This window comes from Populus nigra, chromosome 2 (genome assembly GCF_951802175.1).
Source record: "Populus nigra chromosome 2, ddPopNigr1.1, whole genome shotgun sequence".
Taxonomy (NCBI): domain Eukaryota; kingdom Viridiplantae; phylum Streptophyta; class Magnoliopsida; order Malpighiales; family Salicaceae; genus Populus; species Populus nigra.
In genome coordinates, this window is record NC_084853.1 from 44,785,332 (window position 1) to 44,803,862 (window position 18,531).

The window sequence follows — 18,531 nt, forward strand, 5'->3', positions numbered from 1 at the left end:
CAAATTATAATATTTTTTATATTAATACCTGGAATTGATGAATGTTTTTAATAATGTTACGCCGCGGGCTCACTTTTTATTTTTATAAAAAATACCATAAGATTTTATAATATAAATGATAATATGTTTTAAATATTAATAGTAATATTTTCTTTGAAATTTATTAATAATAATAATAATAATAATATTTCTAAAATAAATAATAATATTTAGAATCCTAGGATTCAGGAAACTTGGGTCTTGATGGAGGACCCAACAAAATTAGGTCTTTACACATGATTTATTGATCTTGGATCTTGACGACAAACCCATTCCTCTTGGTTCCAGCATAATGACCCAAGTGCTAGGTGTTCTCAAGTGAAGAGCGGGCATGTTTCCTGCCCAGCGCAACCTAAGCGCCAAGTGACCAGCACAGAGGCAGGACCCAAGCACCACATGTACGTAAGAGGTGTGCCCACCCCCAGGCAGCAAGTCAAGCACCATATGTCCCTACATAGTTTTTTTTTATTTATGATAATAACAGTTTTTTAAAATTTCTTAATGATGATACTAATAATAATAGTAATAGTAATTTTTAGTTTTACCTTTCAAATCAAGTCCATGGTTGTTTTTCAATATTAAGAATAATGTTTTTTCTATTTAGTAATTATCTTATTAATAATATTAATTATTATAACAATATTAATATTTATAACACAAAAGATAATATTTTTAATATTAATACTTTTGATTATAGTGAAAATAATAATATTCAGAACATAAATAATACTATTTTTAAATCCAAGAATATTAAGAGCGCAAATAATAATATTTTTTATGTTAAAAATTTATATTCTTATAAAAATAATACTATTATAACACAAATAATAATATCTTTGATATGAATATGTTGAATTTGAAGAATAATAATAATATTTTGATATGAATACTTTGAATAATAAAAAAAAATAATATTTTTTAGATAAATACTTTGTATTATAAGAAAAATAATAATATTTACAACACAAATTATAATTTTTAGAGGGTGTGCCCAGCCCCAGGCAGTAGCCCAAGTATCATGTGTTCCCATGTGGTTTTTCTTCAATAGTAATAATAGTTTTTTTAAAATTTATTAATGATGATGATGATGATAATAATATTAATTTTTAGTTCTACCTTTCAAATCAAATCTATGGGTGTTTTTTAATATTAAGAATAATATTTTTCTAATTTAGTAGTTATTTTATTAATAATATTAATAGTTATAAAAAAAATAATATTGATAACACAAAAGATAATATTTTTAATATTAATACTTTTATTATATTAAAAATAATAATATTCATAACACAACTAATACTATTTTTAATTCCAAGAATATTTAAAACGCAAATAATAATATTTTTTCTATTAAAAATTTTGAATTCTTATAAAAATAATAATATCTTTGATATACATATGTTGAATTCTAAGAAAAATAATAATGTTTTGATATAAATACTTTGAATAATAAGAAAAATAATAATATTTACAACTCAAATTATAATAATTTTTATATTAATTCTCATAATTGTTGACTATTTTGAATAATACTGCACTGCAGACTCACTTTTTATTTTTTATAAAAAATATCATAAAAATTTATAATATAAATAATAATATGTTTTCAATATTAATAGTAATATTTTCTTTAAAATTTATTAATTATTTTATTAATAATATTAATTATAATAAAAAATAATATTTCTAAAACAAATAATAATATTTAGAATCTTAGAATCCAGGAATCTAAGGTCCAGTGTCATGACCCATGTGCTAGGTGTCCCTAAGTGGGGCACGAACTCTCAGCGCAGCCCAAGTGCCATGTATGCGCTGGGGTGACCAGCCCCCAAACAGGCATCCTAAGCGCCACATGTGCACTGAGGTATGTCCAACACTAAGGCAGCAACCCTGAGTGCCACATGTGCACACCTCTAGCCTGACATGTGGGGCTTGCTAGCTACAGCCTCACACATTACAGCCTCACACATGCCCTTAACAAATAGTGCAATTCACAGTAAAAAACATTCAGTCTACAATATCTACACTACGTTGCAAAACAATACAAACAATACAATTCACTGTAAATTTATTTACAATGAATAATATTTTGCGTTGCAATAAATTACCTATCAGCTTTAGATTTAGTTATACTTAATATATTCTGATTTACAAACAAACAAACAAAATCCACACACACACACACAGATATATATATATATATATATATTAACAATACACTAAAACTCATGGGAAAGTCCCTTCGCCTTTTATTTTTATTATACTAATATTTTTAGTTTTTTTTTACATATTTGTTTTTTTTCTTTTCTCATAATTGATTTTGTAAAAAAAAATTGTATGTTTTTTTGCTAATATTTTTCTAATATTTAACTAGTTAAAAATTTAACCATGTTATTAAAAAAAATATTATAAATTGCTATAATATTTCCTAGTATAAAAATTCATTTAGATGTTTTTAAGTCTTCAACTTGCATGAAAAAGTGGATTGGGATTGAAAAAGATTTTTTTTATTTTGTTTTTTGGATTGATTTATTGATATTTTGAATTGAGAGATTGATTTATTGATATAGTAATATTTATCAGGTCGTTTTAAGTGAAAATAGATTGCAAAAAGATTTTTTGGATTAAAAAAAATCCTAAAATCAAATTTCCAACCACCTATCCAATATTGTTTTTTTTTATGATTTTTTTTTCAAAATGATCCTTTTCAGGTTTTTTTTCTTCATATTAAGCTGGTTGAAAATTTAGTTTTGTAGTTTTTTTTATATTATAGATTACTACAATATTTCCTCCACATGGTTTTTGTTTTGGTACACTATTTCTACACATGTTTTTTTTTTAAATTATCTTTGTTGAATTTATTTTTTTAATATTAAGTTAGTTTAGAATTTAGTTTTACCTTTCCCCACATGTTTTTTCTTTATTTTTTTATTTTTTATTTTTTCCCATTTTTCTTGTTTTTTTGTGTTTTTTTTTAGAATTATTTTTGTCGATTTTATGTTTTTTAATATTGATTTGGTTAAAAATTTAGTTTTGTAGTTTTTTTTTAAAATACTGTTGATTGCTACAGTGTTTTTTCATATAATTTTTTTTTGTTTTAATTTTTAAAAAAAAATTATGATTTTTTTTATAAATTAATAACAGTACAAGCATGCCATAAGCCGATGATTTTATCGGGATGATTCGTTACGGTATAAGACAGTGGGACAAGAACGACAGTGACAGATCTTTCGAAAGGAGAGTGCTGACTCAGAAAGAAGGGACGTTGCTTCCCCAACTGAATTAATTATGGAACATGGATACTTTTGTTTAGTTTTGCACAATCTAAGCTGGTTTATGTAAAAAACTCTCTTTATTTTATTAAATTTCAAACACAGAAAACCATCCATGTATCTTCTTTAATTATTTTATATTATCGCCATGGATGTTTGGAGATTGAGTTGTATGTTGTCGTATGCAAACGGTGGTCCAGAAACCTTAGAAATTCTTTGTCAGCGTTCATGTCCTTGGCCCCGTTTTGCACACCAACCTTCCCAAGAAGATCTATTGCATTATAACAGGATTCGCTTTTGGAAAGAGGACGCTTTTTTTTTTTTGTCGTGCTTGTCTAGCGACATCACTTGCATTATCACAAGAATAATTCAGTTTTGGCCACCAAAAACTCCGAATGAAACACCACTCAAGGGTGGCTGCTGGCTAGTGGAGTACTCAGGTTTTGTCCTTGTCTTGACTGTTGAGATTAACCCCACTATCCTCGAATAACCACGAAGTTCCCATTGTCTTCCTGGATTTTGGAATGCAAACACTATAGATAAAGTCATTCTACAGTGGGGTGTTCTGATTTAATGCAGATTTCAGCGTAGAGCAATCACTTTACTATTCTGTTGTGGGGAATTCAATTCGGAATGCCAAAAACAAACTCATTTTTTAAGATAAAGAGCTAGATTGGAACTTTATCTTTGATCTCGTTCTTCATATGCTAGCACTTTGGCTAAGAACTATGAATTATAATTTTATTTGCAGTGGAAATGATCTGGTAAGAGGTCATGAAGGCATTCTACTGATCTAATCTAATTAACGTTGACTTGTGTATAGTTTTTACTCTTGTTTTCCTGTCTTTTTCTTTGCTATCTTTCTTTTTTTCTTGTTTAGAACTCTTTTGCTCTGTCAACTAGATTGTCGTTAACTTATTAGTAATTTGGTTCTCTTTTAATAAAATCTCGATTATTAAAAAATAAGAAAAGAGAGTTTCCATTGTCTTCCTGGTACGTACTATAGCTAGACTCGCCACCTAGAGCCAAGTGGAGCTAATTTGACCTTTCGAAGGAATCCTGAGCTATGGTATAGGATATATAGTCCTCTTTTATTATATAACTACTAGATTAAATTGAAATCACTATGAATCGAATTTGTTTTATTGAAGGAACAATTTGGTGTACAAATTGTTAGGTTAAACTTACATGACATAAGCTCTCATAATATTATATTGAATGAAGCTTTTTTCTCTTTCTGGACAGCATTTTGAATGAAACTTTAGTTGCAGAAAAATGTTACTCTCTATGTATATTTTATAATGGTGCTTACGTGCTGTGGTGTAAAATTGTTGTAAAGTTTCCCTTACAGCCAGGAAATGCATAGCGTTGAATGGGCTGATATATCATTGATGACATGGGAAACAGCTGCTTCCCTCTTCCAGTACGGCAGAACCCCTCGTCGTCGTTACCTGTGGAAAAACTACCGATAGAAACCTTTAGATTTCTTAATTGTATGCAACAACGTCAAATCAGTCCCTCTCTGTAAGATTATAGATCTGCGGTGGAGTTGGTGTTTGATCACCCATTTATAACCGACATGCTCATCTAGCTATACGTATTTTGTACAGATACAATGCATTTCCTTTTCCCATCTAATTAAAGCTGGCATGCAATCTTGGGAAAGTTAAGTGAAGATCACCTGACAACTTGTATTATGGAAAGCATGTCTCTCTTTTTTTTCGTCGTTTACTTACCGTATGTATCTGGTTTACTTATCGTAGTGTATTCCATTAATATTCACACACACACACACACACACACACACACACACACACACACACACACAAGATTATTGTTATTCTCTTCCAAATCCATTATTATTCATACAAATAAATATTGGTTTTTTTTTATTTATTATTTAGAATAACTTACGTGTATCTTGATTAATTCTATAAGTTTTAAAATTAAATGTCATGTAAATTTCTAGTAGCACTAAAATTTTATAGGACTTCAATATTTATAAAAAACAAACCTAAAATCTAACTATTTCAATTTACCATGATTAATTCCTCTGTTGTTATTACCAACGCCTCTGTTATTGTCTTTCTGTCTCTTGTGGCTGTAGCCACCTCTATTGTTGATATTCCTCAATCAAACACTCAACAAATAATCTCTTTAAAACTATCCTGCATCAATTTTTTATACTGGAGAATGCAAATAAAACTTTACTTGTTAGGCTAAAGAGTGTTACTTTTTTATTCTACTTGTTTTTTTTTTTAATTTGAGAAAACTTCATTTCCAAAAAGCATATTTTGTTAGTTTAGGTGAGTGAGTAAAACCCCAGTTGTCTTAGACTCTTATAAAAGGTATACGTCCCAACTTGAACTTGAAACTTACTATGCAGATCTCGAACCCTTTATCATCACGTTACGTTCCTCTAGGACTTCTAATTGTATGTGTATTTATAAACACTAACTAAAAGATAGATTGTAAATAAGTAGCAGTGTAAGTGGACATTAAATAAAGTGAAAATTATATTGATATTTTTATAGTTTAGTTATTTTTTTTACTTTATCTTTATTTTTTTAGAAATTATAATTTATATATAGGATGAACATAATTTTTAAAATTTGATAACATGTTACATTCTTACTAATGCCAGCAAAAACAAATTCAATAAAAAACTAAAAAGCACTCGTTATATTAAAATAACAAAATTACCATAATAGTAAAAAAAATAAAAAAATCGCAACCCTCACCTTTTTCTCTGGCAAAGAATACTACCTTCACCAAAAGAATCCATACTTTTCAATGATAACAATGAGCTTCTTAAAGAAGAAGACATGGTGCAATTGTGTAGCCAACAGCAACTCCAAAATGATTCAGGTGCTGGAAAAATCCACGTATCTTGACCATCAGACCATCGTCTGACAAAATAAAAAATAAAAAATGAAAATAAAAATAATAAATTAGGGTTTTTAAAAAGATTCAATCAAGCTAGCTCCATGTAGCATCAGGACTTTTTCCAAGATTGGACCGAACAGCATCCATGTAGTTGTAGTTCCTCTTTCCGGTGAGAGGATCCGATCACCAGAGCGGTAGCAGACAGAGAGCAGAGTAGAAGTACAGGAAGTGACTAAAGAGAAAAACAAGTTGAACATAATAATTATTTTTTATTTACTTGAAACCTTACTTGGTCAAATCAAATTTAAGGAGAAATTAAATGGTGTAAACAGGTTGCAATGAATTACTGGTTCGCTTGAGGCCGTCAAGAAGTACAAGAATAATCGATGTTTTTGAAGGGATAAAACGGGTTTTAAAATTAATTTGGAGTTTTTTAGGGTTTTGAAAAAAATAAGAGTAATTAATTTACAATTTGCAACTACAAATAGATTAAAAACCAAAAAATAGCTTTTGATTTTAGTGAGATTTTGTGTTATTAAAGAGAGAAGAAATCAATTAGATTTTGAAATCAATTTCTTTTTCTTTCATGAAGAACAGATTTTGGAGATCTATTTGTCTTTTCATTTAAATTTAAAATTTATTTTGACATTAGATTTAAATTGTAATTTTTAAAGAAAAAAATAGAAGTAAAGTGAGAAATAGATTAAATTATAACCGTGTAAGGGTAATTTTCTCTTATATAAATATAAAATAATATAAAATTGTTGAATAAATAGTTCATTACAAGATTTAAGTTTTTTTCAAATAAAATTCAATTTCAGTTATGAAATCTAACAGCGGCCAAAATAGGAGAAAAATCTCAACGCTGTAACAGTGGCAGTTACTTCTGAAGAGTCCCCAAAATGTTTGAAAAGGCATTTCGAGTTAGAACCATTGAGTTCACCAATCGAAAACCATTCGTTAAACGAGTTAGTGGCCGTTTGGTAAACGAAATAGCATTTTGCTCATTTCTTACCGATATAAATGTTGGGCGAAAAAATAATTTTAAATAAAAATAAATAAATTTTAAAAGAACACAATTTGAATCGTGTTCCCCAAACAGACCTTTTTGACAATAATAATAATAAAAAAATATTTTCATTAAATTTGGTAAAGGCATGTGATTGTCTTTCTTTCTCGTTTCAATAGCAACACTAGTAAGAAAAACTTTTACCAAACACATCAAATACTTTTTACAAGCCCCACAGTAAAAGAAAATCCTACAGCATTTCCTTTCCAGAGGTACTGATTAATTTTAAAATTATTTTTTAAAAATTTAATTTTTATTTTATTTTTTTACTTTAAATTAATTTTTTTAAAATATTTTTAAATCATTTTAATATAATGATATTAAAAATAATTTTTAAAAATAAAAAATATTATTTTAATACACTATTAAATTAAAAAAACCTTTAAAAATCAATCACAAACCCACTAACACTCCCAAACAATTGAAATGGCCACGAATTATTGAGATTGCCACGTACGCACTCCGGCTACTATACTGATTACTGAATAATTCCACGCATCCCAAAATACGAATTTCTTGTTCTCGTCATGATAATTAGATGAGAAAAAAATTAAAGAAATCTCTGCTGACAAACAATGGTCTCTCAGTGAGAAAATAGGGATATGTTTTTTCTTTTTACTAATGCACACTAATGCACACTGTAGACACGAGCTATCCAGGATGTACAGATTGTACAGTGAGCTCAAGCTACGTGCCAAAGGTCCAGATAAATGGATAAAAGCTTTTGAATTTGCACCAACTATTGAAAATTAAACAATAGCCATCTGACAGGGAGGAACCGGAAGTTCTAGGTTAAATTTTTCCAGCAGCTGTTATAACGTGCTGGTGTCATTTCCCAAATTTTAACTTATATCCCCGCAAGATCTATACATCAGAAACTCAGTTCAGGTTGCGAAGTTCAACGTTAAGGCACTGGATGATCAGTCCAGACATGTTGCTCTGTTAATCACAAGGACCGGTGTAGAATTTAGAGCCACCAGTATCATTGCTGTTGGAGTGACGCTTGAATTATAGATGTAAGTGATGGATGAATTCGAGCTGTTCTCAAAGAGCGAGCTTCACTTCTCCCTTCTGCGTACTCCTCTCCTAGCGGCCACCTTGGCCGCAGATCATACTAATTCACACAGCAAACAAGTATTAGTCAAAGCTGTAACAAGACACCTTAAGCATACACAGCATACCTTTGACTAAATAAGTCAGACAAAAAAATGTCATCATCCATGCTACTAATCAGGCACAAAGTGGTTCTCTTCTATTAATTGCTCGTTAGAGAGGTATGACTACCGTTAGGGCATGGTCTCAGCCATAATTCTCTTCCATTTATAAAATGATTATGTTGCTAAACGAAATTATAGATTTATTAGATAATTCCTAATGGAAACTTTGTGGCTTGAAATCCTTTTTGATGGTTTATCCAAAGCGCGGTTCAAATGGAACTTTGATATGAGAGGGAGAAAAGATTGTCCTGGGTCATATATAAAGCATGAGCCCCCTTCCGTAACTCTTAACATATCCAGAGCTCAATCATATTCAACTATAAATAAAATATAAATTACTGCAGCACTTATGGATGCTGATTGTTTGGAAGTTAACTGACATATGATAACCTACAAGATGGTGATGATGATTCGCCTCCAAATTTTTTGGATCAGTTCTAAGAAACATTGAAACAATGGTGTTACATTATTCAATTATGTGATAGGAAGAGAGTGATGAAACAAAACAGTCAGTCATGAGTTTAAGAACAAACCATATAATCTTCATGTTCATCTGCAGGGGGTGGAGGATCAAATCTACCCATGCAGAAGTGTTCAATGCCAGTCCAAGCTACCATTACACCTATGGCGATGAAAAGCACCACCATCAGTTACTTTCTTCTTTGAGATGATAGTGTATTTGCAAACAATATTGATTGTCAACTTATGGATCTACATAATTACAAAAACTGACTCTATGCTGGCTTTTAGTGCAGACATATACATGCCAGACAACCTTAGATTGCTGCAAAGTTGGGTTTTTTATTCAAATTGAAGTTTCTCTTCATCTCTCAGCTACCAAAACGGAAAATTGACCTTTTTACAACAGTGAATACTGAAAGGAAGGTGGTGGGATTCAAGCTCTGAAAACATGACAAGTCAGAGATGACTCATTCTCACTAGAAAGCTGCCTTTTAACCCTTGCATATACTCATTATGGACATTCTTTCTAGAAGGGCTAAAGTTATTTGCGTTTAGGGGATGTATATCAAAATATATAGCACTTTTCATCAGCATGAAAAGAAAGGAAGAATCTAGGCCATTTGAGGGTTCCAAAAAATTACCTTTTAAAGGATAGTATCAAAATTAAATTGTCTTTAAATGACCCAATAACTAATCTTCCTTTTTGGCCCAAGTTCATGTTTTACCACACCGCAATCCATTTAAAAGTTTGAGCGTAAGATTAGAGATAAAACTTACCATTATCAGTACAAAGCTTTGGAGGAGGGCAAACAAGTTGAAGACTGTTCTTCTTCACAACATGATCAAGCCGAGCCCTGACATACTGATTTGATGCAACACCTCCAGAGACCACCTGGAGGAGGTGAGAATATAGATAGCTATCATCATCAATACAAGCCAGAAATTAATAGAAAGCATTAGTAAATCAATAGGTTGTGATGGAGCAAACAGAATTTTAAAATCACAAGGCATGTCACCAAATGCTTTATTGAAGGCTCGATCTTCCTTGCCCATTCAATTGCCCGGTCACACCTTTCCTCTAAATGCAATACAGCAACTCGCTGCAAGAAACAGCCTTAGAGGGAGCGGAACAAACAAAAAGAGCGTGTTTATACTAGACTTCAATAAAGATTAAAAACAAATTAACCAAAGGAAGGTAACCTGAAAAGAAGCTGCAATGTCAGCTCGGGACCTTCTATCTTGGCTACTTGCAGAAGAAATGGGAATTTCAGCATTGCTGCACATAATCTACACACACATCAATAGGCAGGAAAAAATGTATAAATTGGCTCATTGTTTGCATAGGCCATTATATCCACGTGGGGGAATAAGGTACCAGAGATAGTAGGAGTTTGGTGTTTTCCACATACATGTTTTTGGATTCAATTGCCAGCCTCACTTGGGTCTTCAAACCAGCATACGAGAAGTTGCAATCTTTATGCTGTTTCATTGGAGTCTGAACAAAAACAAATAAGGTACTTTGGAGAGAGCTAGAAAACAGAAAAATGATATTCATTTTATGCACTCTAGCAAACATGACAACAATGAGAAAATAAGTAAATGAACAAATAATAAGTACGATAGATAACTAACTGAGAATTTTATTGATTCTGCATCACCCTCTCGAGCAAGTTCCTCTAGGGCTGGTCCACCACTCCTGCTCATGTCAAGACCAAGCCATTTTGCTGTCTTGTCATATGCCTCACCAATTGCATCATCAATTGTGGTTCCAAGTTGTATGTAGTGGCCAAGGTCATGAGCAAGGATAAGTAGATTGTGTCCTCCTGAGAAACAGAAGCAACTGAAATCAATGGTATGCTTGCAGCCACAACAACTCTCTTAGGTGGGACGCCCGAAGCTAAGCTAAAACCCATGGTATCATGATGTTGATACTCACACACACACACACACACACACACAAAGCAATCAGCTCAGTCAATGCAAGTTTGGATTACATGTATGTTGGCTTCACTCTTGCTTGCAAACACCACTATCAGAATCCAGCTTAAACTTTTGATGAATAATATGATTGATTGATCAGCTTTAACTACATCAACTTAAGTCAGATGGGCCTCTGTTGATGAGCAGAATTGAGTCTTTGATAATCACATGGCAATTACTTTGTGTTGCATGAACCTGCATGCTCACAGCTTTCAAATCACACAAATATGACCTAATTTGACAACCAAGGAAAGAGCAAATCCAACCAAACCTACTCAAACAATATTTGCAATTCCATTGATTTTGAATGAGACTTTTTTGCCCTTGGTTCCTAAGATAAAATACCCAGCTTTCTAAGTATCAATCCAACCCATCCACTCACACACATGCTAACCTTAACATTAAAACATTCAGCAGAGGAAAAGAAAGAATCAATAATCATATGATGGTCTTACCTGAAATAAGTAGGGCCATGAAAGGAAATTGCAACTCATGTTCGATTAACCTAGAAAAAGAAACACAGGTGATGCAGATGAGCATTTTATATCTCAATTTTGAGTATGAATCAAAAGCATAGACAAACAAGCTTCTTAATGTCCAGCGCAATATGGAAATAAACATGTTTTTAGTATGTGTTAGTACACATTGTTGTCTTGTGTGGCTTAGCTATTCTTTGCTCTTCATTCGTTATATCATTTTTGCTTCCATACCTGGCTACTAGAGCATGAGCCTCCATATGGTGGATGCCAATGATTGGTAGATTGAAGCTACCAGCAAGTTTACGAGCTTTTCGTACACCAACTGCATCAGAATGCATAAAGAAATTGCCCTAAGGAGCTATTTTGTACTTGAAACAACAAAATTACATAACAGTACAGAGGGATGCCAGAATATAGACCTCATAGCACAAGATAAAATCGAAAGAAAAGTTAATAGTTCTCTCTTGCCCAAACATGAACTTCGATGAAAAAACCAAGTTGAAAGCCAAGCTACCATAACACTAGCAATATTGTTAAGGTTCTTAGAACTAGAGCAATGCTCTTGTCTAGCTATTTATGCAAATAAGCAAACATTGACATATTCCATAAGCACTTCACGATAAGGCTTAGAAATAGAGCCGTTTTTCAACCTGGTAGCACAGGTTTTTACAGGCAGAAATTCATCTGTGCCCTGTATAAAGCAGAATAAGGCAGAAGACACTACACAGACAGAATTATCCAATGTTGTCTGAAAGTATAATTGAGTTTCTTTATCTAATTTGTACTGGGTTCAACAGTACTATACAATGGTGACAACAATTTACTCTCAATAAGATCAACAAGGGAAAAAATGAAACAGAAACATATGCTAATCAAATTACCGCGAAGACATAGGCTCAAACCAGGACCAATTGTAACAGCAACTGCAGATAGATTCGTTGCTGTTAAATTAGCTTTATCAAGTGCTTCCTGTACGACCTGTCAAATCACAAATGTGCACTCCCGCACAAACTCACATCCATTACAAAATTAAAAACATGCGTTACAAAAAAAAAGACTAAATTTCCTAGTTAGAGATGATACCTGATCAATAACTTGGGAGTGTGCTTCTTCTGCCATTTTAGGAGCAACACCACCATATTTTGCAAGCAAATCTGCCTTCATTAAAGTTAAGATTTTAAAAATAAGGTAATGGAATCATACATTAATTGCCCAAATACACAGATTCACAACTGATTTTTGTCAATTAAGTAAACAAAAAGTCCATTAATAGGCAAGATAAGCAAAAACCAACAAATTACACTAAAGACATTAAACAAATACCTGAGAAGAAACAACTTGACTTAGAATCTCACCATTGCCCCTCACCTAAAAAAAGAGCCGAAACCCATTAAAATTAGAACAAAATCAGAAAGAATAAATAGTTCAAGAAAGACACGATTGGCATACAACAGCAGCTGCGGTGTCATCACAGCTAGTTTCGATTCCAAGAACAACAAGATCATCCTTGGAAACCAAAGTTTCGAATTGGGGTTTTAGTGAAGTTGAAAGTCTTGAAGTGGAATGAGTGGATAGAGAATGGAGAGGTGACCATCTGGGGATTATTGGTTGGGGTTTAAGGGTTTTGAGACATGATGACAGAGAGTAAGGAATTGAGGGTTTCGGGTAGAACAGATTTAGGCGGGAAATTGTGGAAGATAGGGAAGACAGCATTTTTTTAGAACCAGACACGGATGATAATAGCAGAGACATGGAAGCGAAGTGCAAAAGATTTTATAGCTGTTGTTCCGAGAAAAAAAAAAAGAAAAAAAAAAGACATTGCTATAACTATATAGAATAGGGGAAATCACAAGTAGCGATTGGTTGCTGTCCGGTATATAAGAAATAAGAATATAAGATAGAATAAAAAATAAAAAAGATACTTATAATTTTTTTAATTTAATGTAGGTGTTCGGGTCAGTTTGTATATATCTCAATTAATCTCACGGGTTTTGAAGTTAACAACCATGTAAACCTTCAGTGACCATCATATGAGCAACCATAGGGCTCGAACCTGAAACCACAGAAGAAGCAAATCTTTTGGTCCCAAGCTTTTATTATTGGACCACCATCTAGATGGTTGAGATTCTTATATTTGACTGTAGTATTAGTATATAAAATAAAATGATTTTATATTTGACTTGGCTATAATAGATAAAATAAAAAAATATATTTTATTTTTAATATATATTGTTATCAAACTTGTATATTTAAAAAAATTTATTGGAAGTATTGACTGGACTTGATCCAGTCAAAAATTCAGGCCACGAGTCTAAAACTTGTTAATTTTTTTGAAAAAAAAGGATCAAAACAAGATTATTTTGATTATTTTTTAAAAAGAAATCGAGTAAACAGAATTGACCTTTTTGACTTGTGACTTGAATCTTATATCGGGTCGATTCCCGAGTTATATTTTAAAACTACAATAATTATTATTTTTATTTATCGCTAACTCGGGTCAATCCATGTTAACCCTCTCAACCTGTAATTTAGTTCTTACCCTGATCAACCATTGAATCAGTTTTTAAAAATATAATAATAAAAAAATTTATCCTATCAAAAATATACTCAAGCATCATCTTAATCAATTTATTTTTATATTGATTCAAGGCTGAACATGCTCTCGGTCGACCCTCATGTTTTAATTCAAGCTCAGCTTTTAAATGGTTGAGGAGTGAACAAATTTTAAATACAAGCTCAGCTTCTATACTTTCACTAAAACGCCTAACGAATCTTGCCTTGTTTCAGCCTTGAACGTCTGTCACAGCTCAGTTGCGTCGGATATAACACAGACTGCAGCTCTCAAAGCTGCCTTGAATTGTTCTGTTAAGTAGTGATTGTAATACTAAAATCTTACAAATAACATCCATGAGCATATCAGATAACTCGAGTGGTAAATTCCAAAAAGTTCAGCTCCGAGCTAGCACCGAGATTTGGCAATAAAAACAACAATACTGAATCCTACCATCAACATCTGACATTCACTTTGAGCGACAAAATGCAAGATTTAAATATTTTAAACGCAAGAAGATAGCGGGAAGCAATATTGAACTCGAAAATATTAGTCTTCTTTTACTTTCAGTCATGAGAAGAGGTACAACAATACGCCTGGTGTGGAATACAAAATAATTATTACCAAAATTTTGTAGCAACCAGAGAACTAGAGTGACAAGAGAGAGATATCTCACTTGAAGGTCAGTGTTCAGCAATTCCTCCGGTGATGCCTTTGAAAAGAGGGTGGAAAATTGTGTGATGGAATCTTGGGGCCACTTGCTCAAACTTTATGAGCTGAGAGCAAGGACTTATTAGCTTTGGAACATCTCAATAGGGAACTGTAACATCATTTTGAAATTTTTGCTGCCAGTTCCCTTACCAGCTTAGCAGCAACCATTCCAGTCATTCCATCAACAGTGTCACGTTGCGGATTGAATTCAACCACATCTGCTGCAACAACATCAGCTTGAAGGTTGTGGAGAATGTTGAGAACATCACGGAAAGAAAGGCCACCAGGCTCAATATGAGATACACCAGGAGCAAAGGCAGGATCAAGGCAGTCCACATCAATTGAGATATACACACCTTTTACACCCTCCCCTAGTTTCTGTCCAAGAACAGACCATAAATAAAAACGTGTTAAATCCCTAAACCAACTTTTACATGTATATGTCGTGTGTGCGCGTGTGTGAGGGGGGAGGGAGAGAGTAAGACCAGATTTTCCAACATCTGCCGATCCCTTGAGAAGGTTTGCATTTCATATTGCTCTACTCCAAACCGTTTGCCTTGCTCACGCCCTTCTTTTGTTATTGATCTGATACCCACCTAAAGTCAGCATTCAAGCTCATCAATATAACATTAAGAAAATATCAGTTATCTTCACACCTCAAAATCTTGGGTGCAAACAATAGATGCACTTGTAACTTTTGAAACAATGAGCCAAAAATACATATCATTTCCCTCAACTTTAAGAACCTCTGATATTGCAATAACCAGAAGCTTCTGTAATACAATCACACTGGAAGGTTAAAAGGGATATCACCGATCTACACCTTTTGAATTGGGTATTTATCATATCATAATCAATTCTAGCTTCAAACATAAATAACATGAACCAAGAAAGCTAACACCACAGCTTGAAAGTAGAAATATATGCTAAATTAACCACAAAACATGAGACACAGAAAAGCATATTGAGACATACACACATACTTGCAAAAGCCGCCGAGCATAACCACCTTCCATGATTCGGGCAAACGAAGAAGCATGAGAATACTTATTTCCTTCAAAGCAATGATAGATGTCAGGATGGGCATCTAGATGAAGAATATCTACAGGTCCCCCGAGCTTCTCAGAGACAGCTCTTACCACAGGAAAAGATATTGAGTGGTCACCACCTAAGACTAACGGGTGCAATGGGTCCTGAAAGAGTTCATCAAAAAAGTTGAAAACCTTCAGTTTCTTAGCCTCTGACATTCATTCAGAAAAAAACTTCTTAAAATTCCTAAAAATTCCCACTTATCAGAATCACTGATACCATACAAATTAAACGTGGAAAACAGAAATTAACTCGATTCTCGGAACAGATGCTGAACTGCAAAATTAGAAAATAGTATATGGTAATAAAAAAAAGGATAATTACAAAAACCCTCGTAGTTTGATCTGAACTTTACTTTTCCTCCATGCTTTTATAAATTATATATTTTTATAAATTACATTTTCCATCCTAGATCAAACAAAAGAATGTTATTAAAAAAAATCAAACAAAATGCAATGTCCAGGATGAAAAATGTTATTAAAAACAAGAGATTTTGTAATTATCCCAAAGATAAAAGCAATCACCTCTTCCATTACTAGCTTGACCGATTCACTAATAACATTCATCAGTCTATCATCATCCACACCACAATCTCGTATTTCTTGAACCGGAACATCACCAACATCAGTTAGCACCCGCGGATCGTTTAATTCTTTACCTGCGAGCAGCCAAGCTTCCTATCTCAGCATTAATCAATTTTAACATCATCAATCAAATCGGACCCCTTCAAAAACAATCCAACAATAAGCAGAATAAAAAAAGAGAGAGAGAGACTGTTCTCACAACCTTCTTCGGTGCTCGAATTCGTGCTGCCACACCAAATGGCCTCTCTAATACGCGGAGGAGCAAACGCCGGTCCTTGAAGAAACGATGAATTATGTCCCAAAGGAACTCCAAGAAGCGTTGCAGATGCTTTAACGCCTCCTAATGCGCGTAAGAGTTCTCCCTGTGAGAATAAACGAACGTATAAAATAATTACAAGTTATTTAATTGCAATTAAGATAATTATAATTATACCTTAAGCTTAGCGCGCTCGCGAATAAGCGTGAGAGAAGCATCGATGACCCGATTTTGGCCTTTTTCTAGCAATTCGGGAGGGATATTTGCAGCTTTCAGCTTTGACAAGTAATGGATTCCTCTCATATCTGCAAAAACAAAAACTAAAATTTAATCACCTAAACTGATTTATACTAATCATAATTTAAATCCAAAGATTAATTAACAAAAGCTTGATCATCAAAATTCTAGCACGATTTCAATTACTCCAGCAGTAAAAGAAAGAGAAGGTGATGGTTTTTGTTTACCAATAGGAAACAGTGATTAGCAGAAGAATCAGCAAAGGGATTTGGGGAGTTGGCGCTTATTTAAGGAGAAATGGCCGTTCAGAATTCCTATACTGGAGTATGATCTGGTTTTTTTTTTTTTTAATAATAATAATAATAAATAGGTAATGCGGGTTGGTGCGATATTGGATTTATTTTATTATATAATATGGTTCAGAATGAATGTTTGATTTTGCTACCATGATTCGGGCACTCGTCGAGTTTATGAATTGAAAAGACTCTATCATCCTTGGTAAGAACGGGCACTTCTCTTATTGATTTTTCAAGTAACAAGTGATTGGCTAAGGGCTTGCTTTTCAGTGTAGTAGTGTAGTTGTGAGTGTTTTTCAAATAATTTTTTGTGTCAAAATACATGTTGATGATGTTTTTTTATTTTAAAAAAATTATTTTTGACATCAGCACATCAAAACAATCCAAAACATACAAACCATATTAAATTTTAACAAAAAAAAATCAAATTTTTTAGAAATACGGGTTGAATCACGTTCCTCAACACTGTCTAACAGTGGATGCATAGTGTGTGTTTGGATTGGAAGTAATTTATGTTTTTTTTTAAATAAAAAATATATTATTGGCTTTTGAAGGTATGGTTTGCATTTAAAGTGTGTATACATAGTTTATCTAATCAACAATTCAATTTATTAAAAGATTAATTATTACGAACCATTCTTATTATTCTGTTCTTGTTTTGTATGCTTTTACATGGTTCATACAATAAACTTATCTATTTATATTATTCAGATAATACGTAATGTATTTTGAGTATTATTTATATGATGAAAAAATTAAATATAACACTTTTTTTATTTAAAAGAATTTATAATGCTGAATAGCTAACATTTTGTAAAATCTACATTTATTTTTGAATATTTTTTATAGTTTTTGGTAAAGGTAATTTAAAAAAAACATTGACATAATAATTAAAGGAAAAAAAAGATAGAGTGCAACTATAAAGGAGATTTGGTTTTCCAATATAAAGTTAAAATTTGATTTATGTTGACAAGGAAAAGAATATTGGATAAAAGATACTTACGGGCGGGCATCCAATGTGGAAAATAAATAAATAAACAAACAAACAAGCTTTACTGAAATGAAGGGTAGATTTGTCTATTGAACTGAAAAAGGAGCGGTCCTGGAGGAAAGTCATGCAAGGACAAAAGACAGAGCGAGAGTGATGACGTCTGTCGTTAATTATGGTGATTTGCCGAGTCACGAGGCAAATCGACGAACTAACCATCCCAAAAGTGGGAACTGACGTCACTTACTTCCAGGTGCATTTTTTTTGTGTCCTTGCGAATACATGTCATGTTCGAGAATGTTTTTAAACCATGTTTTTTGAAAATTATTTTTTTTTATATAGTATTATTATTTGACATTAAAATATTTTTTAAAAAAATATTATTTTAATATATTTTTAAATAAAAAATATTTTT

At 32.3% G+C, this 18,531-nt stretch overlaps 2 protein-coding genes across 5 annotated transcripts; both read right to left on the reverse strand.

Moving 5' to 3' along the window:
- Positions 1-7,853: 7,853 nt before the first annotated feature.
- LOC133681575 (probable tRNA N6-adenosine threonylcarbamoyltransferase, mitochondrial) lies at positions 7,854-13,233 on the reverse strand. Of its 4 annotated transcripts, none has more exons than XM_062104657.1 (13): positions 12,854-13,229; positions 12,728-12,772; positions 12,488-12,562; positions 12,286-12,382; positions 11,636-11,726; positions 11,381-11,430; positions 10,578-10,768; positions 10,321-10,440; positions 10,146-10,232; positions 9,962-10,045; positions 9,723-9,837; positions 9,017-9,105; positions 7,854-8,380 (listed from the first exon to the last, which is right to left on the reverse strand). In XM_062104657.1, the coding sequence occupies exons 1-13, from the start codon at positions 13,154-13,156 to the stop codon at positions 8,249-8,251; spliced, it is 1,479 nt and encodes a 492-aa protein (XP_061960641.1). In that variant the 5' UTR covers positions 13,157-13,229; the 3' UTR covers positions 7,854-8,248. The 4 variants fall into 4 exon arrangements, 3 of the variants coding, with proteins under 3 accessions (XP_061960641.1, XP_061960642.1, XP_061960643.1); XM_062104658.1 differs by having other exon boundaries at positions 10,146-10,221; positions 10,355-10,440; positions 12,854-13,228; XM_062104659.1 differs by having other exon boundaries at positions 12,488-12,558; positions 12,854-12,926.
- Positions 13,234-14,489: 1,256 nt separating this feature from the next.
- LOC133681711 (arginase 1, mitochondrial-like) lies at positions 14,490-17,212 on the reverse strand. The gene is made up of 8 exons (XM_062104818.1): positions 17,060-17,212; positions 16,773-16,900; positions 16,542-16,701; positions 16,280-16,413; positions 15,650-15,859; positions 15,152-15,262; positions 14,817-15,044; positions 14,490-14,731 (listed from the first exon to the last, which is right to left on the reverse strand). Exons 2-8 carry the CDS (start codon positions 16,896-16,898, stop codon positions 14,639-14,641), a joined length of 1,062 nt encoding a protein of 353 aa, XP_061960802.1. The 5' UTR covers positions 16,899-16,900; positions 17,060-17,212; the 3' UTR covers positions 14,490-14,638.
- Between the last annotated feature and the right edge of the window lie 1,319 nt (positions 17,213-18,531).

Excerpts from the sequence above, each read along its gene's own strand:
- LOC133681575 (XM_062104657.1), bottom strand. The coding sequence starts at position 13,156 with ATGTCTCTGCTATTATCATCCGTGTCTGGTTCTAAAAAAATGCTGTCT. Across the intron at positions 12,563-12,727 it reads GTCAAGTTGTTTCTTCTCAG|GCAGATTTGCTTGCAAAATA; the intron begins GTATTTGTTTAA and ends ACTTTAATGAAG. Across the intron at positions 8,381-9,016 it reads ATGAACATGAAGATTATATG|TATGATCTGCGGCCAAGGTG; the intron begins GTTTGTTCTTAA and ends TGTGTGAATTAG.
- LOC133681711 (XM_062104818.1), bottom strand. The coding sequence starts at position 16,898 with ATGAGAGGAATCCATTACTTGTCAAAGCTGAAAGCTGCAAATATCCCT. Across the intron at positions 16,414-16,541 it reads GAATTCGAGCACCGAAGAAG|GTAAAGAATTAAACGATCCG; the intron begins GTTGTGAGAACA and ends GGCTGCTCGCAG. Across the intron at positions 15,045-15,151 it reads GGCAGATGTTGGAAAATCTG|AAACTAGGGGAGGGTGTAAA; the intron begins GTCTTACTCTCT and ends GTTCTTGGACAG.